The sequence below is a fragment of the Nylanderia fulva genome, unplaced genomic scaffold (assembly GCF_048542155.1).
Source record: "Nylanderia fulva isolate GAGA-0341 unplaced genomic scaffold, ASM4854215v1 Scaffold38, whole genome shotgun sequence".
Classification (NCBI taxonomy): Eukaryota; Metazoa; Arthropoda; class Insecta; order Hymenoptera; family Formicidae; genus Nylanderia; species Nylanderia fulva.
In genome coordinates this window covers 469,254-496,876 of record NW_028190455.1, presented here as the reverse complement: position 1 = coordinate 496,876, position 27,623 = coordinate 469,254, and the positions used below count along the sequence as shown (strand labels likewise).

Genomic DNA, 27,623 nt, shown 5'->3' with positions numbered 1-27,623 from the left:
CACAATTATCATATATTCAATCGTACAGATTCAGAGTCAAGTATATGAATCGCGATTTTTATCGACTTGTTATTATTTATAACTTAAATATAGAAAGCCTGTTGTTTAAGCAATGTGTGTGTGTGTGTGTGTGTGTGTGTGTTGCGTCCAGATATTTTAATTTCAATTCGCCGCGATCTTTTTCTCCCGGGTGCTCTGTGCAATTGATACATAATTTATAAAGGTAAAGTGAAAGAAAAAGAAAGAGAGCAGACGAAAAAAAAGAATACACACGCATACCATAATTATATATCGCACACGTCGCGTCGTCTACGGCAGGTTGAATCGGCTCGATCGTGGATTTTCTGCACGCGCGTTCTCTCGCTCTCGCGTTAATTCTTATATTACGAACGATACGGAGCAATGATCGCTCTTTTATCACCAGAAGTCAAATGATAAACTCGCCGACGCATTTATTTTCCGAATGCGCGCGCGTTTCTCTCCTCTCTCTTTCCCTCTTCGGTAAAAATGACTCACATCACTCGCGCGATTCGCTGTAAAGCGTCTTCAGCGGACAATTATAATCTTTGTACAATGTATCTTCCTGTATCGTATAACGATTAGGAATCCCGTGACATCTATAAATATGTCGATGCACAAAGCGTTTTCAATAATCGCAGCAATGCAATCCCTGCATAGTCTTGCATTGCCTTTTCTTTCACCATCGCTGTACGATATGTATATATATGCATATAATTATTGCATCTGGCAAGAGAAAGAAAGAAGGACAAAAAAGACGCGGTTTCGATATCGAGATACTTTACGCCCAATTTCCGTCCCTCATCGCGAAGCCATAACCCGCTTTCGGAAATTTAAGTCAAGGTTGAATCCCGGCAGCCAACTCCCAACAGTTAAAACGTGACGTTGGCTCACGCAGACGCGCGCACAAATATTTACAGGCTTTACAACTTGCACTTTATGTAAAACCCGTTCGAGAGAAATCTTAGGAGAGGCATCGCGCCGTCGTAACTCCGCGTAAAGTGCGAGAAGACTTTGCGGGATTGCACCTGACGCGTCGAAAAGTGACAATCGTCCATTCATCGTTATCCATGAAAGGAGACACGCGCATGACAACAACAAAACAATTCGTAAATTCTGAAAAAAAATGCTCGCAAAATGTCAAACCGCGCGTGAATATATATATATATATATGCGTGATCGCTCTTGTAAAACAACACGCGGCCTTTAATATCGTATATGATTCGAATCTGCCATGTTTACGTAATAATGAAAATAATTGCGGCAATAATTCGTCGCACTTCGTTAATTGTTTTACGATTCGTTTAATCGTGAAAGCACGCCGATTTCCTCGGCATAAAGCATCGCCGCGGCGGTATAAATGTACAACCGGTGATTCGCGATTACGCTCGCGATTTTAACCGCGCGAATGTATTCACGCGATTATTGAGACAATATAACAATTATTACCGATGCGCGATAAAAGCTTTTTTCCGCATTAATAGTACGATTTATTGGCGTTTCACGTTTATTATCAATCTAACGCCTCGATCCTTTCGAGAATTAAATGTACATAACGTCTCGTCGTAATTATAAAATAACGAGAAGAAACTTGGAGTTGTTTCTAATGCATCGCAAACAAACATGCAGAATATTCGGACCGTAAATTACTACTGAAAATTGATTATTACGGCAAATCGAGAACGTATGGAAATTCGTAACGCTTATCTAGGATATAAAGACTCGTGTCGAAGAACTTGCGAAATTGTTCTCCGATGAGTCACGTAAAATAATTGAATATTATAAAATTATAAATCAAGAAGCTTCTGTGTGCCACCGCACAAATGTTGATAATGCATAAAGTTGATTTGATGCATGCAATCCGACACGTAGTAAATTTTCACCAGGAGCACACTCTTATCGGCTCGGCATATCTAAATAGGCAATTCGTCTCCTTCCAGCAAAATGCGCGCGCGACTCTCAAACAGAGTCTATATATTCTCCCCGTTGCACAAATATAACCCGCGCGAGAGACCCCTCGGTCGTGTCTTCGAGATCCGATGTGCGACGATCTGACTCTCGAAAATTAATATTACGTTCACTTTATACGATCCGAATTTATTAATCGCGTTAGTTTTTCAGCCGTTCAATTTTTATTCCCACTTTTCGCGGAATTGACAAGTGATAAATAACAACTGTTGAAACAAAAAATTACTTTTCTGAACATCGGAACAAGACTAGTAGTTTTTTATAATTTTTTGGATGCTGAATTAAAGTTGCAAAAAGGAGTATTTTCGCGAACTTCGTCATATTAACATTATAATAAATATCGTAATATTAATTTGCGGAAGAATTTTTTCGTCATTGAATACGAATTAATGTTCAAATTGTGAAATTCGAAATGGTACTCGATATCAAAATTTTTAAAAATGCTTTTTTATATATTTGACAATTTTGACAGTGGACCGTATTCAGTGATTCAAACAAACTTTTAAGATTAAATCAACATAATTAAAATCTACTTGGTAAATCATCAATAATCTAAGCTAACTTCCGCAAACATCCCATTTAATCATATAGATATTTTATTAACCATAGCAGACATAAAAAATTCGTTTTAGGGGTTGAAAGTCTTAACAATATACTTTATTTTAATTGCAATAAAACTTTTCTCACGTCACATATTATAGCTATAATATAACAAAGTTTGTGAAAAGAGCCCTTTTTCTTAACTTTGATTAAAAATTTCTCAAAATTGTGATAGAACAATTTGGAAAGCAAATTAATATTCAGCAGTGAAAAATCTATAAGAAACTTATTGTTAGTTTCGGTGAATTGTTTTTGTCGAGCAGTGTAATGAATGAAAAAAAATGCGAGCGAGCGTCTCGCGATCGCAGAGATAAGCGATGTCGTTCGCTGACAATTGCGATTGTTCCCGTCGTAGAGGCTCTCCTATGTTGTCATTCGCCGCGCTCGCTCACGAGTCGCCGGCGTTTCTCGGTCACAAAGAGCACGATCGCGAGAGAGTCCTCGGCCGACGACGCTCACCTTGACCAGGCGCGTCTCGCGATCGGCGTGGAACGGAGAGTTTGCGTCGCTCGGAGTCTGGCGGAGGGAGATGTTTCGCTAAGCAAATCCTATACATTGATACTTATCGTTCGCGCGTACGGTATCACCATATTTTCTAATAGCGAATTCGGTTGGATGCACTAGCGCGCGCGCCGAGTGCACATGAAGGTTATCGCGCACACAATTTTACAATGACATAAGTCATTAAAAAAGTAAAATAATTCATAGTAAGAGCTATCGATATTATCATCATTCATATTGGACAATGATAATGGCTTTTAATTATTTTCCTTTTTAAATTACTTGTGTCATTGTGAACTTGTGTGCAATAAACTTTTATATGCACTAGTGCATTCAATCGAATTCGCTATACCTATGATAAAGGACAAATTTGAAAATGTTAGTGTACAACCAAAGTGGAGATGAAATAAAATTCTGTGACTGTCAAAAGTCTACGTTCTTATTCTTATAGTTTGAAATTGATTCAACTAAGTATGTTGAAGCAAACTTTTGGTTTCTACGGATAAAAGGTATGAAACGTAAGACAATGAAACGCTAAATTAAAAAAAAGTGAGTTTTGGAAAAATTAAGAGGTCTTAAAGGACAGCTACTTGTCGCGAAGCATGTATCTTGTGAAAGAAAAAAATTGATTCGAGAATATTGCATTTCTTCTGTGAAAAACTCTGTGTAGATGGTTGGTCGACCTCGAGAGATTCTAACGAGTCGCGAAAAAATGGTTAATGAAACATACTTAACAATTTCGAAGTTTGAGGAAAGACATTTAAGGTTGTATATTAAAAAGTTAGCTGGAAGGAGACTTCTCGCCGAGGAAAAGTCGGCTCCAAACTGGTCGACTTGGTGGATCAGTGAATAACAGGGAATCTTTTGAATCTCTCGCACACATATACAAAACACACACACACATACGCACTTGGTACGTTATTCCGTCGAATTGGAGGGCACAATGACGATCGAATTATTTCTCCACTCCGGACAACGCAAATTGGCGAGAGAATCATAGAAGAGACCGTCGGAGGACGGTTCCTCCGAAATGGAACTAGTGACTTGTTTCGTCACTTTGCTGGTCGCGACGACCGATTAGATGACCCAAACGCGCCGGCTGATTACGCGATTGCGTCGGCATATCATCGCGCAACTCTCCTTCCTCTCTCTCTCTTTCTTTCTCTCCGCGCGCTTTCTGTCCCGCATCGAGAAGCGAAACACTTTCCAAAGTGCGATATATGTATATATATACATACTCGCCATTTTACATAAATTCTTGACCGTAATTTGCACATTAACTCGAAACAAGCTAACATCGAGTAAAACGGACGGCGTTAATATAATATATATAATAGCCGGTTAATTACCGAAAAATATAACTCGCAATTACGGCAAACGACAAATTAATTCGATTCAATATATCGAGTATTATTATAGAAGATACGGATCAATTACGATGAGTGATGATTATCTACTATTACGACGAACAATATTACCGATAATTAATATATTCAAATTTCCTGATATCGCGAGACTCATTACACGGTGGCTTTTAAAATACATTTATGCTACGTGTTACTTGTGTGGATCGAGTTAAATTTGAAAATCCGAGATTATTTCCTATAGCGTTGTATCTGAAATTATTTATATCGCTCGCTTATATCGGCCAAAATAACCGACGTAGTTTTCAAGAATTGATAACTGTTTACTATACAAACACGTTTAATCGATGTATACGCAACTCGCACATTTCGTTTTTTTTTCTTTCAAGCGTTACACGCGTACTCATTCGCCACGTTTAACGTCATCTAATTTATACTGCGATGATCAAGTTTACACGTGCGAGGGGACGTCAATTGTAAACGTTTGTGTATGCAATTATTTTTCTCTCTCTTTCTCTCCTTTACGATTTCTTTCCCGAATGATTTTATCCCGTCGAAATACGATCCACTTAGACCCTAGGATAAGGTTTATGAAGTTTCTGTACACAGAGTCTCGCTGCGTTATATTTTCTTTTTACCCATTTCACCTCGTACAATCTCGCATCCATCACGATATAATAGAGATTTTTACCACTCAATTTTATAACCAACATCTTATACTATTGCAGATATAATTCTTTTCAATTATCAAAAAAAAAAAAAAATTACATTCAATTATCAATCTCGATGCTTACTTCGAAATTCATTTCCGATTTTTGCAAAGTGACGCGACATCAACCGGCTCTGTCTCATCCACGTTCTCGCTCGCCGTTTCGACTCCTATTTTTGGTACATTTAATTCGCCGATGCTCTCTCGGAGGGAATTTGCAGTAAATATCCTCCTTTCTCCCCCTCGCGATACTGGTTTTTTTTTTTTTTTCAGCCGCGCGCGGATATATAAATACACGACTCTTCTCTCGCTCTTTCTCTGTGTGTTTTTCGCCCTACGAGGAATTTTGTATAATTCGCGGTGACCGACGGGCAGTACCCTCGTTCTTTCTTTCCTCTATCTCTCTCTTTTTTTCCCCTTTCGTTCTCTCAACTTAAGCACCGACTGTTCTCGCTCGACCGCAGACACACACACACACACACACGAGTTTGGAACGAGACACGTGTCTGAGCGGCGCGTTGCTAATCGCGAGTCGGAAGAGCACTTCTGCTTCGGTAAAATAATCGCCGGTTGTAGTCCGAAACTGTCCCGGTATGTATATTCGTGGACCGGGACGAGAGAGATTACGCACCCATATTTCCGAATAATTTTTCATTTTTTCCTAAATTTCTTATTATATTATTTCGGAAAAAAAATAAAATGATTCCGATGGAAATGCTTTCCGAACAGGTTCATAACAGGTACTCGGAGAAAGAAAAAACATTTCGACGATTCTTTCGTATCGCACTCTCAAGTTACAGAAACACGTATCTCGCTATCTCTATATCGCGTCACGTGATGAGAATCATTTTTCGCGGTGTCACCCGGAGGGAACCAAGTCATTGAAAATCACGTCGGTTTGAACGAGTTGTCCGAACGAGGGGGGAAACCTCGAGCAAAAAGGGGGATCGGCGGGAAAACTCAAAACCGCGTGTTATCGCGCGGCGCAACCCGATGACGTAGTGACGTTTTGGCAAAACGTGGAGGCGCAGGTGGGGATGGATGACGAATGATAACGCGATTCTCGCGAGAGAAAAAGAAGGAGAGGAGAGTTTGATGATACGAGCCATATACTTATGTAGATATATATATGTATATACATGTCTGTGTACGATCGCGTGCGTGCGTGGCATGTGGACACGTGCGGGACGCGACGATAACGACGATGATGATGACGATGACGATCTGTTACTCACCAGAGTTGTAGTATTCCTTAAAGTAGCGCGTCGCCGCGCGCTGGACGATCGAGTAATACAAGTTCACGTACGACGTCGACTGGTTCTGCGCCGAGAGCGCCATTTACACTGTATTATCTCCGCGCGCGGGTCACCGTGTATTCATATAAATATGTATGGGTCGCGTTTCACGACGCGGTGCGTACGCGCGTGTTACGCGGATCACGACGCGCGTGCGGTGCGATATATCGAAGCGCGGCGCGGCAACGTGCGAGCGCGCGGCGCCCGTCTCGTCGGCCGTTCTGTCCCTGTCGCTCCTCCTCTTCCCTACGTCTACCGCGCGACGACGATGCGTGCTCCTGCTGTCGTCCACTCCTCCCTTTATCGCCGTTCTCTCTCGTCTTGTCGTCGTCGTCGTCGTCGTCGTCGTCGTCGTCGGCGGCGTCGGCCTCCTGCTCTAGATCCGCCGTGAAACTTTTCTTATCGTTGACGCGCCGTCCCTCGTGCGTTCCTGTACGGCCTTCAGACAGCAGCGAGACGGTCCCGCATGCCGTAGAGCGGCCCGCGACTTTAATCCTCGCCACACTCGCTTTCGGGTTACCCGCGCCGGTAGACACAATCTCGGTAGACTCGGCCTGAGCCCCCCGAGTAACTCGCCAAGACCGAGACACTGGCGAGCGTTCTGCGGCGTTGCCGCTTCCGTCGCGGTGCACACGCGTGCGGAGTGGGGGATTTCTGGACTGGTTCGGGTTTGGGATGGTATAGAGAGAGAGAGAGAGAGAGAGAAGGTGGCGGCGGCGATGGTAGCGACAGTCGCAGGGGTGGATGCATCCGAGGGGGCAAACTAACTCCCCTTCCCTTATTCCACTCGCGGCCCGTCAAAATACGGAGGGTGGAGGGGACCAACTTGTCCAAGGACACTCGCGGAGTCTGTCACAAAGTGACACGTGACACATGCCGCGGGCCTAATATCGTTCTAAGAGAGCGACTCCGTCAATTATACTTTTCTCGCCCTTTTCTTCTCATTATTCGTTCGTGCGATTCGATTCGTCGATGCATCCACCCGTCTACGCGGTTCTAACAATTACAATTTTGCATGCGAAAGTGACCTTCGAATTAGCTCGATTTTTCATCAAAATTGTACGTTTGACAGACTCGAGGGAGAATCAATCGGATTAGATTTCAAATAAATTCATAATTAAAAGTCGCTCGCCGGATGACAGCCGATCAGCTGATCGGCTGTCAAAGGCGCCTCGGCAAAATTCTCTCGGAACTCTGGCGACGCATCGGAACGTCGCGACAAAATTCGCCGGAGAAGACCCGGGGCTGGCGAAATTCGACGCTCGTTCCTGGAGAGGAGGCTGATGGTGGTGGCGATGGTGGAGAACGAGACGACCGGCGAGGACCGGCGCGGCGGGAGGGGATGGGTCGGCGGGAGTAGGCGAAGCGAGGAAGTTATGTTCGTTGAACCGGTGGAAGGGGTTTGATACCGCGTCGTCGGGGGATGAACGGTCCGCGCGGTGGGGCGGTCATTCGGCGTAGGGGAACGACCGGCCCTCTCTCTCTCTCTCTCTCTCTCCGTCCAGCCTTTCGTCTCGCCGCCGCGAGCCTCTCTCGGCAGCGATGTTGTACCCCTCAATGCGCGCTGCGCCGTGATGCATCGCGCTGGCTGGCGGCGGCATCGCCTCCGCGAGTCACAAGGTACGCTCGTGCCGCGAATACGAACTGCCTCTCCCAAATCAATATCACTCGGCGAAAAAAAAAGAGAGAAGGAAAAAAAATCGGAGGAAGAAAGAGAGAGAGAGAGAGGGAGAAAAAAGGACGACTCGGCACCTATAATTGCCGAACTTCCGCGATAACCGTCTCCGATCGTCGCGGCGAAGAGAGAGAGAGAGAGAGAGCATCCCTCCACCGACCGTCTCTCTCTCTCCCACCCCGTTTCTCGCGTGGGGTTAGATTCACGCGCGCCAGGTTGATTAGGGCCTCCCTCCGCGGCTGCCGCGCGCGCTATCACGCACGTTTCCCGCCACCCAATGTCCGCGCACCCGATGATTTTCACTGATTGTGCCCCCGCGGCCACGTGCTCGTCCTCGCGACGCGCGGCGCGCGCCCAAACAAAGCCGGCGAGAGACTCGTGCAGTCTCGCGTGCCTCGGTGTATCCTGTTTCTCCTCGCGCGAAGGAAGAGTCATCCTCCCTCGAATCTGATTTTTGATTTGCGTGTTTAATTAAAAAAAAAAAAAAAAAATCAACGATATATGTACGAATGTGCATTATTGACGCTTACTTGAATTCGAAATAAGCGAATTCGCGCATCGTCGATTATATATATTATTGGCGGAAGAAAAGTACGGTAATGCATTCTCTTACGTAAGTCGCGTTCCGTAAAACGGGAGAGATTCGGGACGCATCGTCGATATATCGCGTTCGACGGAGAAGATTCATGAGCGAGTTCGTAGTCGGACGATGCGCTTTACAATGCATCGTTGTACTGACCCGATTACAACTTATCGTCTGTAATGCGTCGCCGCGATGAGATAACGCCGTCGCATAAAGGGAAACAGGAGGGAGGAATCTCCGCGAGGGATTTCGATCGCGCCTCGAGATGGATTTCTATATAAACGAAACTCGTCGCGAATGCGCCGTCGAATATGTATTGTCGATTGAAATTTTATTCCAGCGCGCGGAATCACGGAGAGCAATATCCGTCCGGGAGAAGCTGCGATTCATTTTTTTTTTTTTTTCGCCGAGAGTTCTTGCCCCGTCAATTCTCCCCGATATAATAATCATCCGGAACGCTGTAATTCTGTTTACCCTCGCGGGGGTCTCTCTACACGCGGGAAGCGCATATAGGAACGATTTGGAAAAAGAAAACGTCGCACGCGGATCGTTTGGAGATCGTTATCGCCAAGTTCTCGGCCACGAAGAACGGATTTAACGATCGTTTCGCGCGGGAGAGGAATGCCGACTCTCTCTCTCTCTCTCTCTCGACGAGTGCAGCAGTAGCCGGCCCGAGAAAAGTACGCGTTAGGGCTGGCGCGGTGCGCGACTGCCTATATTTATCCGACGATGCAATATTTGGCCGCGCGTCTTCGAGAGAAAGAGAGAGAAAGAGCCGACCACATTCGTCCGGAACTCGCAGCGCACGGATGGGCGCATGAACGAACTCGCAGCAGCAGCAGCAGCTTGGCTCTCCTTCTCTCCGTCCACCAGCGTTCCTTCTTTCGCTTTATCACAATGGGGCCGCGTGTGTGCGTGTCGGTGTCGTTAGGCAGTAGCTGCCGGTGCAGGCGTGGTTGGTTCCTTGCCCTCTGTCGCGTATTTATATCTAGCGAGTAGAGCGAATGCATCGCGGCTCGCTTCTCGTTTGCCGGGGGACCGCTCCTTTCCTCTCTTACTCTTTATCTCTGCTCATCTACGTCTCTCCTCCTTTCGCGGCCCCGCCAAACCTGCTCTCTCTCTCTCTTTCCGCGCAACGTAGCGCCGGCTGGCTAATCACCGCGGACTTTTCTCTCGGCCGGACCTGCTCTGATGATTTTTGGTTTCAGCGCGCGAGCCGAGTCTTCCGGAAAATGCCGGTTTACAAAACTAGACTCGTTGCCGGAGCGGGCTCTCGAGAGATGAAGAAGAAGAAGAAGAAGCCCCCGTATAACGCGCCGGAGATCATTTGCCTCCGCGAGAAATTAGATCGAACGGGTAAACGGAACGAGAACGCACACACATGCATGCATACATAGACATACCCCACACATGCACCCAGGATGGGGCAAAAATAATGGCCGGTAGATTGCGGTTCGGTCCGGCGCAATATCCTTTTCTCCACGCGCGCATCGCCGCGTCGTGTGTACGCGTTTTCTTTTTTTTTTTTTTTTTTTTTTTCCTCTCTTCACCCCACCCTGCTGCATCCCCCTCGTCCCCATCCCCCTCTTTTCTCTTCGCCGTCTCTCGGGCCCCTATCTCGCCCGGTCACACCGTTAAATCCGGAAATATCTAGAAATATCGCGTTAACGTCGGCGTTAGCGGATCCAGGATAATAGTAATTTCCGATATCGCGACTCGAGATCCCGCGAGGTTTTCGCACGCGACCGAGAAACTAACTATCCGCGATGACAATTGCGTGCGCTTGTTCCGCTCGCGCGAATCAAGATGACTAATGACGCGTAGAATCAAACAACAAACATGCATATCGCGTCGCGTTACGTACATATATACTATATATATATCGTGTTTAATTTATTGTCATTTAATATCAATGTATAGAGGAGTTATCGAAACGATTCGCGCGCTCTCGATTTTTTTTTTTTTTTTTTTTTTTTTGCGTTCAACGACGCGCGAGCCTCGTTACGACGAGCAACGCAATGACGATCTCCTCTCTCTCTCTCTCTCTCCGAGAGTGACCGACTCTCGCGTGAGTGACAAACGAACGAGCCGATCGACGCTTCTCCTTCTTTCCCGAAGAAATACGCGAGGTTCAGTCACGGGTGAAAATTTAATGCGATTTTAATCGGCGACGATAATTTACGTCGTCGATGGACGGATGTGCGCGATTTGAAAGCAACGGGGTACAAAATCGGACCGAAAGACCCCGAAGAGGGAGACGGCATTTTTCATAAAATTTACGAAACAATTTTTTTCCCCGCGCGTCGAGTTTAAAAGCCAAAAAAGAAACATTTATACAATGCCTTTCTTCTCTAACTAAAATATATAGTTTTTTTTATTTAAAGCTATATATTTTTTAAAGAAAAAAATGGTATGTATGCGCGTGACAAAATGTGTATTTCAATTATTTCGATTCAATCCGTGCGCTAACTAATTGAGATAAATATATTAATATTCCGATAAGGAAACTCGTAAATCAATACGCGTGTACCTATTTTCTAGGCGTCTTTTAACGACGCATAGGACGCGAATATTCGGATAATTTGGTTTAGAGTCGTAAGACGTAAAAATACTAGCGATAAAAACGTACAAATAAAAATATAAATCTATTATATCCCTTTCGTAATTCACATTTTTTTTACAACCGTGTAAGTGCTTTTAATAATAATATCATCTGTAAGTTATCTCGATGAATCGCCACGTATAACGTTACCTTTTATCTCGATATATTTGAACGCAAAATGTCTTATCTCGAACGATAAGACACATTTACAAATTTTTATCTCGCGAAACCTTTCTCTATGCTAATTTAAGAATCATCCAAACACAACACCGGCTATACTACGTTTCGCAATTAGGCGCAAAGTTGTACAATTTGACCGTTCCCGCGCGCGCAATCGATACTCGCTCGATTATGGGCGATTAAACGATAGATATAAAAGACGGGGTTCTCTGCTCGCGCCATAAACATCCGTTGCATTTCGATCGATCGCAATGAAGGAACTTTGTGTCGCCGATGCGTGAGCGGCATACTGTAATGATATGATTAATCGCCGGCGTGCCACATAAATTTAAACGATGGATTTAGCGGCTGCCAATGCCCGATATAACGACGAATTTACAGCTCCGGTTGAGCGAGATACACTTGGCGGAAGAACGCCGACCAACATTTTATTTATTATAGTTAAAGGATTATTGAAATTCAATCTCAAAAATATATGAGATTATTTCATATTTTTAAAATCTTGGCCGCGACCGAGTGAAATTTGGTGCCTTGTGCACAGATATTTCCAGTCTTCCGCGATTGGCTCTTATTGCCTGTCTTACACTTTTAAATTTTATTTATTATTTCACTTACGATTCGTCCCCATTTTTCCAAGTAATTGGGGCGCTTACGTCATCGCGCGCCCAGTTGCAAATTTTGCGGCGTGTTTTCCCGTGAAAAGTAGCGCGTTATCTCGTTCTAATCCGAATTCTCTCACCAAAGAGTCATCGAACTCGAGTGTGCGGGGGTCCTTTGTCGAAAAGGAAGGAAAAAAAAAAAAGAAAGGAAATGACCAAATCCCGCGCGCTAAGTTTCTAGGTGAGGGAGCGACCGAAGGAATCGTGCCTCTTTAAAGTTATCGGGAGCAATCTCCCCCGGTTGCCACTGTTACAATTTCAAACAGTTCTGCGTTTCATTTATTTTTTATCGGGGAGAAGTTTGTTGACCTTGCAGCGCGAAACGCCAGGAATACATTGGTGGAGGCACGAAAGTGGGGTAGACGACGGGTGGTGCTGGCGGTGGCGGTGGACGACGAGGGAGGCTGAAGGGGGTGGGGGGGTAGAACGGCGGCGGCCGCAGCACGGCGGCGGAAGGAGGGAGACCGAGGGTTGCGGCAGCGCGAGGCGGGGGTGGCGAGGGGGTTGTGCTCTCTCCCGGAGTATAGTGGGATGAATCGAGAGGCGAAGCGAGTTATTTCGCGCGAAGTGTGCATTGCCCGAATTTACCTTCTCGTGTGCTTGTGCTCTCTCTCTCTCTCTCCTTTTTTTTTTTTTCCCTCTTTTCCGCTTGATTTCCCGCCGCTACTCCATCATCCGCGACGGGCCTAAACATGGTCACGGGAGACCCTCGAAAATCGCCAAAGGTGTGTCGAAAAATTCTTGCTAATATCGCTCTTCGGAGGGAGAGATTTTTTTTTTTTTTTTTTTTTTTTTTAAATTCTTTTTTGTCACTCCTGCCAGTTTTAATTGTTCCAACGGGGAATAAAATATAATTCAATTCTTTTGATAAGGATTATTATATCTGTTACGGCGAACTCTTTTCCATTTCGCATCGCGAGAGAGAGCGCGAGAAACAATTATTTCCCTAATCGTTCGCTATTAATATTTTGAAAAGTAAAATTTCTGGCACGAAAGATAAGGAATTCAATCTGCGAGAGCGGAAGCTTTTTTTTCCGGGGAAAGACGCATGTACCGATAAAGATGCCGTTCTTCGATAAAGGTCATTATATCCGCGCGCAATTGTTCGATAACGTTTACGGAATGCAGCGCGGAATTTCATTATTGGTCGCAACATAGATCTTGGAAGGACAGTAATAACAGCATCGCGGTGTGTAATGACTCCGGAGTTATTAACGAATAAATAGTATTAACGTTTCCACACGCCATTATAATTGTGCCTGGTGACTATGGTAGTTCGACGTAATCTCCGGGGAGGTGGGCACGATATTGCAGCGTCCTCGCAAAGTACTAATCATTAAAATTGTCAATGCAATAATCTTGTCCCCCTCTCGTGCTTTGACACCGGCAATCGCGCGTCCGGAATTATCCATCGGGAGAAGAAACTGGGAGAGCGAAAGATATTTCTTTTAATATTACAATGCCCGGTAACTGCATTAATCTCTTTCGCGAATGGATAAAACAGCGAAACAAATCAAGAGTTTGAAAAATTGTTTCTCGCAGCTTGCTTTTAATAAATCAATAAGCTCTCTCGGCTTAAATCGGTAATGTTTCGTTGCTTCATAATTTGGAGAAAATTAGAGTTCAAATTGTATAAAAGCAAATTATTTTTTAACGCAATTTATTATGCCAGAAAGCTCAACTTTTGGAAATTAAATGTATCGTCGGAACTTTGAACTCTCCAGAGGAATCGATGCGGTAAAGAAATTCAAGTGGAAGATTCTTGTGATCGAATATTAGAAAGAGATATTAATTATATAATTAATTATCCAATCTGTAACCATTGTTTGAATCCGCGAAAGTGTATTTGCTCGTTTAAACTTTGAATTTATATTCGGATTTTCAAAATTTTTTGATACATCGGCAACTTAACGAACGCCCTTTCTAATAACCCGTTTAAATTATAAACAATTGAAAAATGGATGGATTCGTGACTCTCAATTTACAATTTACACCCGATATTTAATCACGAAAACCCCATTAACCTTAATCTTGGCAAGAAAGTTCTCTTTACAGGGGACTGAAATTTCTCATACATAATTCTGAATGGAATAAAACTTTTCCAGCACGTCGTAAATGTAACACGGTGAGGTACATTAAAATAGATCTTTTTACGACTTTAACTATAAATTTCTCCGAAAATTGACGCAAAGGAGCGTTTCGGCAGCTGGAGAAGGGATTATATATTTTTGGAATTTTAAAAAATTAATTTGTTCCTTTCATTCCGCAGCGAAATCGAGTGATGCGACACGTTTTCGTCTCTCTTTAGGTCAGTCGACGAGACCAGGAGAGAGAGAGAGAGAGAGTGCGACTGTAACGACCGGTCGGGTTTAGGGCCCTTTGGGCTCTTCACGTGTCTGCGTTCCGTCTGACCACGTGTGTCTTGCACCGACTCTCTTTCGCGAGTTTTTTGACTTCACGAGCGAATCTCCCGGGAACTGTTTCCCCTTGGTCCGCGGCGCAGACCGAATTTAAAGCGCGTGGTAGTGAAAAGGGAGGCAAAACGACGGCAACCCTTCTTTCTGTCTCCCTTTTCCTTCCAGCCGCGCGCTGGAAAATCGCGAATGACGAAATAAAAATGTACGAGGAGGTTGCGTCGGGTCCGTATATAATTGAAATGATTATTCGAGTCGTAATATCGCAAAGTAATGGTTACCATATTCGCGTTGCGACGATTGGGCTTTCTCTCTCTTTATCCCTTTCTGTCGTTTATTTTTTTCTTTTTGCAAACGAAACGTAATTTTAATATCAATTCTCTCCCGCTACTTTGTTAATCGTCATTTTATTTGAATATCAATTACTCGGCGTCACATTACGCGCTCGAGTTTTTAATGTCCTACTAATAGCGAGCAAAAGTCAATTAGATTATTGCGAACACGCGTGTTGCGGAGATGAACGGGTATAATTGTTTTATCGCGCGAATGATTTCGAGTATGTTCGGGAACTACACGACGTGATTAGCGTGTAACGATACCGTTAATTTTCTCCCGCGATTGCACGCCCCGTAATATTCATGCATTTTTATTACGATCCACCGCTGATTGCATAATACCGCTTGTTAGGTCTGTAATCGGGTTTCAACTGCGTTGGACTATTCTTGCGGCAATTTAGCTCGCGTTTCTTGCGCACTTGCGTACGCTTCCTTTTCATCAAATTTTTTCCTAATATACAGACCGAGAATTCATTTTATTACGTTCAATATCTTGCCTTGGAAAAATTATAATATCGGATAACGGATATATTAATAGTCTAGTAGAAAGTATCGAGAAATATATACAGGGTGTGTCTAAACGAGTACGAAAAATTTCAGTAAAGCCGATTCTTCGTCGAAAATTAAGCCACGGAGGTTTCTTAATATAAACGTAAAAAAGGTAATATTTTTTTGATCTTCCTGTATCGTTAAAAGGGGATAAAACTGACAACCCCCCTCTTTCTCTCGGCTAAGCGTTGCTTCTCCGACACTGTGGGTAAAAAAAATTAAAAAAAAAAAACCGAGTTACATAATCTTTATTCCGCAAACACAAACTCCTTGGTGGATTGAAAGTTATTAATCTTCCGGATAAAATTTGCGCGCTCGAGCCACGTTTCACGGACACGCCAGGCATATGATTAGAGAGCGAGCTGAATCTTGGTCGCTCATCCTCGGCGAAGGATACGAAAGCGAGCGATAGGAGCCTCCCGTGCGCCAAGGTATAATAATTAAAACGCGCGGAAGTAAACGATCGGGGCGGTCACTCGCGGGAGAGAGAGAGAGAGAGAGAGAGGACGAAGCGGCCCTCTCGTTGCCGCCGCTGTCTCTCGTGTACGTAATTGCCGTGATTACGGATACGTCAGTTCGGTGCGTTTAGGTGCGCGCACACGTACGTATACACACACATATTTATATATATATATATATATAGGCACGCATATAGGCGCGGATTCGGTTTGATCCGGGTGCGTGTAACGGGCGCGCCGCAGCGGAAGCGCTGGCAACCGCGCGGATCCCGACGCGCAGCATCATTATCTGGAGCGTTGCTTAGCGTGGAAGCGCATCTCATCCGAGGCCGAGGAGAGCGCTCGTTAATTTGCGCGCGCGGAGCGAATGGGCGAATAGCGCGAGCGATACATTAGACTTCCCGTAGATTTTCTCTCTCTCTCTCTCTCTTCTCGCGGCGCGATCGCGCGATAACGCGAGACGTCGAGTTCCTCCGCTCTCCTCTGGCATTTTCCGCTCCGCGTACAAGATGCGGAAAATAAATTCCTGCCGGATGATGATTACTCGATAGCATCATTTTTATGTCATTTAACGACTCGATTATTGTTTCGATAAAGTTCAGGTATCATCCCTTACTTCCGGCGTTTCAGGATTTCCGATACAGTTTCGCGGCGAGTATATATAAGTGTCGCAAAAAGCAGAGGCGTAATAGAACGTCGGGGCGCATTTTTCCAGCGCGTTAATGCGCTGAAATCAATAGCGGTAATTACGTAGAAAGCCCGGCGCGTCGTCGAAATGACTTACTGCCGGCGACGTGATTTCGCGCGAAAACGTAGTGCCGGACGAGATAGGGAAGGACAGAGTACGGCTGCAGCGTGTTTGCTGCGATGAATATTTTTTTTTTCCCTCTCGCCTCTAATAATGCACGCCTCGCATGCGATGTCGACCGCGACGGCGGCGGCACATCGAGCCACTCGCGGAACTTACGTAATTGGGGTAATCACCAAGAGTGTCTTGTCTTATACCAATCTATCTCTATCGGTGGCGTTCCGTTAATTCTGGCATAGACCGCCGCGTCCGGCGTTTTCCATCCACGTAGTATAAAGCTACACATCTCGTAACGAACCTATATAATCTTCCACCGGGATAAATAATACGTGCGCGCAAGACGCACACGCACGTGTGTGTGTGTGTGTCTGCGATAAGCGCCGGGGGAAAAAATAAGGAAAAGATATATTTACCGAAGTAAATAGCGAAATAGGTAGTATCTCGGAGGCCGCGGCGAGAAATTATACCGCGTTCGTATAAGAACTGAAATTAAATATGAAAATGAGATGTGTGTCGTTTGAAGAAAGTATTAGGTTTTATCTCGATTTTTTTTTCCCCCAAGTGCGAAGAGTCCGCTTCTTTCCAGGCGGATTTTATAGAATGATGAAAGGTGGAAAACTAACAGCGAGTGGCGACTTTTTACCGGTCGTCCTACTCAGGATGCTGCGCCTTCGCTCGCAATTGAGATCTGGATGACGGCGCGCGATCGCTTTTCTAATTAATTTGCATTTTATCGGCGCTCTCCTTCTTTCCGTCACGGGATGTTTTGCGCGACGTGCGCATCGATATACCGTTTGATCGAACTTTCCAATCAGATAATTCCCCCTTGCGTCCCGTATATACCAAGTTTCGCGAGAAAACGATCCATTTCGCGATAACGTCATTATCGAGATCGCATATCTGATCAGGCTTTATCAAACGCGGGATCTGAATTCTTCAAAGTATCATGTCCAAAATTATGTCACTATTAAGGCTCCTCGCCGACCGTGTTGCAATCATATTAGTCACTTTATTATTGTATTTTAAATAGTTAAAGCCATCTGATATGTGTCATTGAAATATCTTTTCGTTTAAAAATGGCATCTAAGAATGTTGAGGGTGCGTGCTTTCTCGCCCACAATCCAACATGGGGAGGATCGTAAAACTCCCAAAACTGAAATAATTGATATATAAAATGAAATAGAAATCAAACGCGGTACTCCGTTTTATCATTCATCTCGCAGGAATGGAAGCGGTGATAATGTCGGGCCGAGCCGATTCGACGGGCCCCAAGGATCTAACGGGTCCGCGCTTCGTCTCGCGGTTTAATCTGCCGCGGGAAGGGCGGGAAAGCCCCGGTCTCTCTCTCTCTCAAAAAGCCTGTCACTCACTTTACTCACGAGAGTGCGTTCGAGAAAACCGGTTAGGTTCGAACTAGCACTCGGTTTCGTCGTCGTCGACGGTAGCGGCAACAGTATCTACTCGGTGTAACGGAAGCCGCAATGTAGCCGCACGGATTCTTGTTTTCGAGTCGCTGTGCGCTGCTCCTCCCTTTTTTCTCTCTCTTTCTCTTGTCCTTTTTTCTCTTTCCCTTCTTGTTCGCCTCTTTTTCCGCGTGTAAGCTCCCGCGTGTACGCATCGGCGGGCGTACAACCGCTCCCTGATAAAATCCCACAAAAATCGGGAAGCCGTTAGCTCCGGCCGGCTATGGTAACCGCGAGGGAGAGACAGAGCAAGAGAGAGAGAGAGAGAGAGAGAGAAAGGGGAGAGAGATGGGACTAGCGCTCAATATAGATTCAGAAGAGCAGCCTCTCTCTCTCTCTTGCTATACGGGGTACAGAATAATCTTGGGGCGTCTTATTAACGCTGCGGCGGACGCGTCTCGATGTGAAACGTCCGATGCACTCTCCGTCGTGCGCGAGCCGCATTAATTAGTAATCTTTCAGGCCGACTGAACTTGCGACAAAACTGGACTGGCTTGTTTGCACAGCTAGATGGATAAGCGTCTTTGTTGGCACCGCGAAATTATTCTGTCTTCGAATTTTGTCTTTTTTGTAGTGTACAACAGGTGTCGCGAAGATATTTACAGACCTATAATCCTCCGACGTTGTTCGGGATTTAATTTCGTTGCTCGAGCTGGCATCATTCCGTTGATGTGACAGATTGGTCTCGCGAAACCTTGAAATATCGCAAAGGTCGCGATTCTTCGCACGGCGCGAGTCTAAAATGCGTAAATATGCAATTATGCATGCGCGGTTATGGGATGCGTTAACAAACTGCTCCGCCGGAGCAAGCGACAGCATATGCAGGATATGGCGAGCAATACGAAACGAAAAGGCGTTGGTTGTAGCCGAGAGGGTGACGGAGGCAGGAAAGGAGGGAATAGTGACGTTTCGAGATAAAGACGAAGAGGAGAGAGAAGGAAGCCGGGGAGAAAAGGGTGGCCGTCGGAGAGATATTCTTGGCAGCGACGACGATGCAACAACTGTCCCCATCCGTCATCTACGAGAGACCGACTGGTGCAACGAGAAGAGGCCCGCGACGTTTCTCTCCCCGAGAGAAGTTTCTATCTCTCCCTCTTTCTTTTTTTTTTCTCCCTTCGAGCAGTAAGGGACGGAGAAAACAATCGTAATCGTCCAAGATCTCGTCTAACGTCTAGCTATCGATGCTATCTATCCGACCCATTACACGGCGCATTGTGTCGTCCGACAAATTTCCGTCGGAAAATACCGTCGCGGCTCGAGATCGGAGACTCGTTAAAGAAGGCCCGCGAAAAGGATAGATTTTCGTTTGTTATTAGAACTGTACGGTATAGTTATTAAAAGTGTGAAATAAATTTTGACGCGATTGGATACTTAATATTCTGAAATTATGGATCGTGTTTCAAACTATGGACATAATTCTCTAGAAAGAAAATATATAATTGCGGAAAGCGACGATAAGCGCGTATATCCTTTCGCTAGAAATGTCCAGCGCATTAATGTTGTGACATTTTCTCCCGCGGTAGGAGTAGAATATTATTTGCAATTAAATTAATTGCCGTTACGACGAAAGTTTCTTGCGTTCCCTTCTGTAGAAATCTAGATTTGACACGAATAGCAGTTTATCCCGTTTCCTGCATGCCTGAGAAAATGTTGGCGCAGGACTCTCGCAGTGTTCGATCATTCCGCGATGGATGCGTGCGGAACTGGCATAGCATTAGAAATAATTGGGCTTGCCCTCACGGATGTATTTAACCTTTAATCCGGAGGAGGATTGTTAAGGTATACTTAATACTTTGCAACGACACACCCATCGATACTTGTTCAAGTCGATTGAGTTATAACAAACATAACGAATCTAATATGTAAGATATCTACCATGCAATTGCGTTGTATAAAGTGGACTTTAATCGATTGTAATCTTGCATTCTCTTGTTAAAAGAATAAAATTATTCTTTTACTATCAATTTCGCATCTTTTTGTAAGATTAAATAAAGAGAGACTATAGAAAATGTACTTTGTTAAAACAATTAAGATCGTGAACCGATCATCTTAATCAAACATTATATCTCCTTTCAGTATATTAATGGCTTTACAAGATTTATTTCCCTGCTGTATCTCAGCGCATAAAAGAGTTTAATATGATCAAATATACATGAGCGCTGACAAGTCTCGGTTAAAGCCACTCGGTTAAAGTCAGAAACACTTTACGGTAACGATTGCAAAAGGGAGCATTCGTTCATCCTTGAAATCGATAAAAAGCAATAAGATGTGCTGAAAAACTTTCGATTAAAAAATTAGAAAGAGCAACACGTCTCTCAAGTGATATCGACAATAATAATAGTCGATTTGAATTTCAAACTAGACTACGTAGCTCCAACATTGAAAGTACTTACACGCGATCTCGTATCTGTCCGTTCCAATTTTCCGCGCCTGCAAGCGAGCCATCGCATCGCTCGGCCTCGCTCGGCGATTTTTTTCGATCATTCCGCGCTCGATGCGTGCGGACTTGGCCTAGGTCTGGTAATAGCCGGGTGTGTCGGCTGTGCACAGGAGTAGAGCGAGCCGGTTAAGTGAGCGCGCGCGCGCGGGGAGAAAAAGAAACGCCGACGATCGGTCATCCTGATGCGTGGATATGCCGTGTCCGTGACACGGACGAGCGAGTGGGCTGTCTGTACACGCACGGACACACACACATGGATCGCAGTGTCTTTTTATATTCAATCGCCGGGGTGGTACACGCTCCGCTAGGCCCCAGAATTGAGATAGCGCTATCCATCCAACGTGCCGAGAGAAAGAGAGGGAGAGAGAGAGAGAGAGAGCCATATCGCGGAATATTACTATGGAAAATTATTAACCATCTCTCGGCCGGACCGTGATTGAACAGTGATTGAGCTTCTGTACTCGGGGAATCGAGGTAAGTTCCTATCGACGATAGGAATGGAGTTACGCGCCCCGCCTCTTTCCCTGCTTTTTTCTCCTCGATTAACAAAAAGGCACTCGCGCGAGCGAAACGAACAAGATTAGGGCACGACGCACGACGTGATGCAATTTAAACGAGAACGATTCCGGAGGATGATGCGCAAAGTATATCAACGTTCCCGATAAATCTTCTTTTCAGAAGTTTACACAATCAACATTTGTATATACATTATTGCGAACGCGCAATAAGGCGCTATCGGCTGTTTGATAAGTATGAACGTCAAACTTAAGCAATTCGTCTCGGTTTTTAGTCTTACAGGTCAGAAATAGGATAAACGTGTCCTATTCCTAATCTCTCGTGGAGCGATTTGAACAACCCTGTCGAGAGTATGCATGCAAAATAACGAGGGTGACTCGTTATTTGAATGAACTAGGTCTTGTTTTTCAATCTTGTAGACCAAAAGTAGATAAAGCAAAGTCAAACACGTCATATACCTAATCTCTCGTGGACCGATTTGAAAAATCCCTTCGAGCACACCGAGAGACCCACAAGGGCGCGAGAAAAAGAGACGTCGGAAAGTGACATTCCCGATGACGTACGCGACGATTCGCATCGACGCAACGTTAAATCCTGGCACATATGTAACGCTATCACGCCACGTTGTGCGCCTTAACAGTCCGACACGCCTACCGAGTTTAATGAACTTGTGCAATCGAGTGTCGATGCTCTTCTTCGCGCGCCGCGAAGTAAGACTATATACAAGAATAAGCCGTTATCTCTCTCTCTCTCTATCTTTCGGAAGCTGCTGCTGCTGCTGCTGCTGCCTTCTTGCTTCGAGTAAATGATTTCGTGCGGCGAATCCTTCTCACGTCGCGCGTTATGCCCTATCTACACCTAAGGATAATCCTATATCCCAGGGAGTAGTGTAGACGATCAAAAATCATACTGAAGTTGGTTTTCAATCGGTTGGTATATACGATCGAAAACCAACTTCAGTATGGTTTTTGACGATCTATACTACTCCCTGAGATAAGCTATAAGTATAAAATTATCCCAATGTGATATAGACGATCAAAAACCATACTGAAGTTGGTTTTCGATCGTACCAATCGAAAACATGTATGATTGAAAACCAACCTCTATGTATATGGTTTTTCATCGTCTATACTACTCTTTGAGATAAGCCATACAAGTATAAAGTTATCCTGTATAGATAGGGCATTATGACCTGAGCAAGCTCCCGAGGCTACCGAGTGTTGTGTTTGGGACGATTAAACTGGCTTCTTCGCTGCCTCTCTCTCTTTCTCTCTCGCCTAATCAGAAAGTCGTTAAGCGAGCGAAGAGTACTTGACGCTTTACAGTATACTGCGCTTCTCGCGTCTCAACCTTCTTGCAACGCGATAATCGGCCGTTATCGGAGCAGCGACCTGTGAATTACGTACCGTAACTCATTTTTCTGCATGCTTATTAATGTCTTCGAGGCGAGGCTGAATTCGCGCACCGTGAAACGACGCGAGAATAAACGAGACGCCGCTCACCGTGCATCGATGTTCTTTAAATAGTCGACAAATTTGCGCGACGTCCCGGATTAATGATTAATTTCAGCCGATTGTTAAAAGCCGCTTAATATTATATCTCTTATCACGGCCACCCCTAACAGCACACACCCTATATATTAACATAATATCCTATTAACATCCTCTAGATGTTCTCTGAATGTTTTCCCGTATATATACGTGTGCTGTTAGGGAATGCTCGTATATATATATATATATATATATATATGTATGCGAGAGAAGTCAAATCTTCATCCTACCTCTTATTTTTTACCGCTTCGCGTGCATTACTTAACAAGAGCGGACCGTTATTCCGCGAGTCGCTCTCTCTTATCTATTCAAAACCATCGCGAGCAAGTATCGCATCGTCGCTCGGATAACTATAACCTGCATAGAACGGCCCTCCCCTTTCACTTCCTGCCTCTCCCTCCACCGATCCGTCCTTGTTCCACAAATTGCACACGCGTGTGCGTCCTCGACAGGCGTTTTAACGCCTGTTGAGCCTTCGACAGGACTCTGGAGCGATTCCTTCTCCCTCTTCCCTACGTATATATATTTGATCTCGTAGCACAGGAGCGCGAGGAACAACCCCGGGGGAGGAAAGAAGAAGACGGTCGAGAGGGTGGGAGAAAGGCGCACACGTGTATCGGCTCGTGGTGAAAATAGTGCAATAAGCGCGTACTTATGCACCAACGGCGGCGTGTGGTTTACCACCCCGTCCTATACTCCCTCTCTCTCTCTCTCTCTCCCGTCGCGCGTTATCCCCGTATCGTAAGTCGCGGTGTGCTCGCTCGCCTCTTCTCTCCCGCATCGCGCATCTCGCGCTCTCTCACCCTCCCGCGCGGCTTTTCCCTACGATAACACGAGCGACTGCGCGACTACACTAGAACGTGCGCGCACACGCGGGGCTCCACGGACGTTTAAACCGGGGGGATAGCTACTAATTACAACGGTTACGGCGTGGCAGTTGGCGAAGAAAAAAGGCTGATCTCCCGCGAGCCAGCGGAAAGGGGAGGGAGAGAAGAGATGGATGGGGAGCAAGAGAGGGCGGAGTTGGGGGTAAGGGAGCGGGAAAAATTCACCGGAGAATGGGTGGATGCGACACGACCGAGTAATCGCCGCTTGGATTATAGCGCGCTATAGGAAGACGTGTGAATGTGTGCATGTAGATTTATGTGTGCATGTACGTGTGTATGTGTGCGCCTCGGCCCGGAACATCGCCTATCTCTATTTCTCCTTCCCTCGACCTCCGCGTCGGTCTCTTTTTTCTTCTTCTTCTTCTTTCTTTTTTTTTTACCCCGTTCGGGGGAAACCTGTACCTGAAACGAGGAACAGATCTCGCGGTTCTCTCGCGTGCGTAAACGCGCAGCCGATGGTTAATGAACTCGCGCCGTAATTTCCATCCTCGAGCGTTTCGCGTCGTCGCCGCGAGGGATGTCCTTGCAAGGATACGCGATTACCTTGCCTCAACTACGAATAATTAATGAGCAAATCATAGGTTTCGGGGGATGCGACCTTCGCGGAATCGCTTCGGTTCGCGCAGTTATTTATTCTCGAAATTTTACGTCTAATGACAAATAGATAAATGTATCTCGAGAGAGAAGACAGTTTTTCCATTCTTTGTTGTTAAATAAAATTTCTTTGAATTGTTATATGCAATCGTTGTCTTATACTATACGCTATAAAATCGGGAGTAAAAATGAGTGCACGCTATAAGATTGATACAGGAAAGAGAAATCGTTCGATAAGTATGTAAATACGTGAAAAATATTATTCTCTCTTCTCGGACTCGAATGTTCAATCTCGTCTTCGAGGATCGCGATTAATTCCAACCGTGGAATTCGTCAAATTCGTTCAAGGTATAATAGTCGCGTTCAAAGGGGGATTCCTCGTATAAAGGAAGACACGGCGATGATTAATGCGATTTCTATTAAAGGGAACTTTCTTTTCGCTCTCGTGTCCGAGAGAGGATCGATTTGTCGGAATGCAATTCGAGAATATCTCGCGCCGCGATCTTTAAACCACCGGCCGAGACCTATCGATGCGAAGCACGGAGACGTCGTCGCCGGACTAATCTCAGTCACGGCGGGGAATTAGCTCGGCACTCGCGAGCTTCGACGGCGTAAACCGAATGTTCCAAATACCAGAGAGAGAGAGAGAGAGAGCTGGGCGGCGCGTATCTATCGCGCGAGTTCTATCACGAGAAAGATGCAAAAACGATTAACCCTCCTGAGAGTCCCGCGTGTGACACTTCTCTCTCTCTCTCTCTTTCCGTCGGACCATCAATTTTATAGAGCGAGATACGTCGAGGAAGCCTCTTCGAAAGGAATATTTAAGAGCCATGTTTTCCTATTTCAGTTTCCGATTCAACGTCTCCGCTTTAATACCGAATGAACATGGGCGCGACCGCACAGAAGGGCAAGAAGGGACATTTTACCCTCTCGTCCTTGGAATCGAGAAAAAATTAAACATTTGCTCTCCTTTTAAATAAACAAATTTATTTGCATGATTAATATTAAAAAAAAATGAATAACAAATAATTAAAAAAAAAATCCCGCGGACGCCCATGCAAATGAATTATTGAATTTATAATTATTTACTGTTTATATTCGAAGTACACAAAGTAAGAGCTTAATTCCTATAAATTAAATATGCATCGAAATTAATAAACGCGAGAGAATTCGAATTAAACATAGGATAATACTATAGATGTACACTCGCACACATATAGATGTATTATATATATAGGCACATTTAAGACGTCTGAGAAATAAAACGATCCACGTAATCTCCATCTGACAAATATAATCTGGTAACAGAGAGATTAAAATAATAATAATATAAGTTATTGCAATTTCTCATATCGAACGATACCGGCTATATCGTGATCCTGAATAACTCGGAGGTACATATATATACGATACGATTCAAAGGACTAGTAATGTTAACCGATCGAATACCGGTTCGGGGAGGCGAAAAAAAAAAGGGATTTTTCCATACTCTCTCTCTCTCTCTCCCTCTCTATCTATCTATCCAGCTCTATATACTCGGTAGCGGTGCGAATAGAGAGCCGGTGCTTCCGTGTGCGGGTATCGCCCGCGGCGACGTGACTTCGCCGACGACTCGGTTCCTTCACCCGAGAGGACGTTCTCGCGCGCGAACGTAGGGAAATGCAATGGCGACGAGGGGCGCCTCAGGTGTGGACCGCGATCGGAGCCTGGTTGCGGTAGGTAGGTAGGTTGCGCAAAAAGCAAAGAACCGCGAGAAGTGAGCGAGCGAGCGAGGAAGGGCGTCGGCCGGCCTCGGCGAAGCGCCACTCGGTCAAGCTCACTGCCATCGTATACAGATTCTAGATTGCCGAGCGAATGCGAACGGAGCGTATGTGCAAACACACACACACATTCTCAAATACCTGCTCTAGGACTGTCGGCCGCGCCTCGTCTCGCCTCTTCCTTCTTCTTCTTCGTCTTCTTCCTTTCCGCGCTATATCGCGCGCGAATCGAGAGCGCAACACGCCCGTCCGACGCAGATAGATGCAGATGCGTTCGACGAAAAAGTGCAGCCTCTGCAAAGAGAGAAGAGATCCTCGAATGGAAATTCAGGGACGAAAATTAAGGTTTAACGTGAGAGTTTCAAATTGTTTTAAGACTGTCGCGTTATTGAAGAATTTGAATTAAATTTACACATTTTTATACACAGTTGTTCTCTATATTTACATCTTTGTGTATATTAATGGGAAACTTTCCCGTTTACGAAATAACTAAATAAAAATCAAAATAATTTAGAACCTCCTCAATTTATTATTTTAGAAACAATCTTCGACTGGCGAATATTTTCAATAGAAATTTAAAATATGCCTGGAAATATATCATTTATTATTAAAGAAAAAAAGTACGTAGAGACGGAGATAGATAGAGATATTTTATAATAAATTTATTTTTTTTTCGAAATGCTTTTCGATCTCTTGAAATCTCTATATACGATATATAACTTGAAATATTTAAATACCGCCAATTTTGCTTTGCGCGCCGATGCAATTTGTAAAAATCCGTACGTACGTCTCTCTTTTTCTCTCGCATGCATCTCTCGTTCTCCTTTCTCCTCTCTTCGGCTTTCCGATATTTTTCACCGTATAGCGACCGAGTAAATGAGTTCCACTGCGGCGAGAGGCGTGGTCCAGCGGCATGTTTCCAACGTATTTCGACGGAAGCTTAGCCGATCGCCGCTTTCTCATTTTCCTCTTGCGAGCTAGTTATGAACTCTCTCTCTCTCTCTCTCTCTCTCTCTCCGGCGAGAGAGAAGAGACGGCGTATACGCGCGCGAGCGCTAATCGTAAGCGGTCGGTTATTCCGCTCCGGGGGCCGCAATTATGCGCGAGCTTTGCGCACGTAATTAAAGTGAGATCGGCCGCGAGAGAAACTTTGGCCAAGTTTTCGGCGCGAGCGCCGTCGTCTCTTTACGCGAGAAACGCACACACACACATATTTATGCGATGTGAAATTCGCTCGATCTCGTAGGAGAGGAAAGCGAAATATATATTTTCTCGACAATCGCGAAAGCACCCGGGTGCGATTCGTCGCCGAGCGCGCAGCATCCCAATAATTTGGCGTGATTCCGCGCGCGCGATCGAAATATTAATCGGTCCAACGAGCGAGGACCCTCTCGGGGGACGTTTGTCGGCATTCTCTTCACGTTTGGTTCGAGCTAATCCGCTTATAAGTCCGTATCGATCGGCTATAGGTGTACGCGGCGCATATTTCCTATGCACACGCTGTACGCATCGAACTCGCCCGACTCGTCGAGAGAGAGAGAGAGAGAGAGAGAGAGAGAAGATATATATATACATATATATATATATATATATAATGCGCGCCTAGCAGCAAATCGGAAAACAAGGCGCGCGTGCGTACGCGCGCGCGTTAATTAATGACAATTTGAATTTTAATGCTCGCGCGCGCGAGCAAAG

At 45.0% G+C, this 27,623-nt stretch overlaps 1 protein-coding gene across 2 annotated transcripts in view; it reads right to left on the bottom strand.

The window, feature by feature from the left end:
• LOC114930192 (uncharacterized) overlaps window positions 1-27,474 on the bottom strand; it is a 38,747-nt gene extending 11,273 nt beyond the window's left edge. The window contains exons 1-2 of one of the 2 annotated variants that reach the window (XM_029301954.2): window positions 26,716-27,474; window positions 26,070-26,222 (exon numbers count right to left, since the gene is read on the bottom strand). In XM_029301954.2, coding sequence (XP_029157787.1) covers window positions 26,070-26,222; window positions 26,716-26,740 — 178 coding nt within the window. In that variant the 5' untranslated portion in view covers window positions 26,741-27,474. Of the gene's footprint in view, window positions 1-6,395; window positions 7,053-26,069; window positions 26,223-26,715 lie in introns of those variants that run through there. The other variant, XM_029301959.2, reaches the window with a different exon arrangement.
• Window positions 27,475-27,623: the final 149 nt, after the last annotated feature.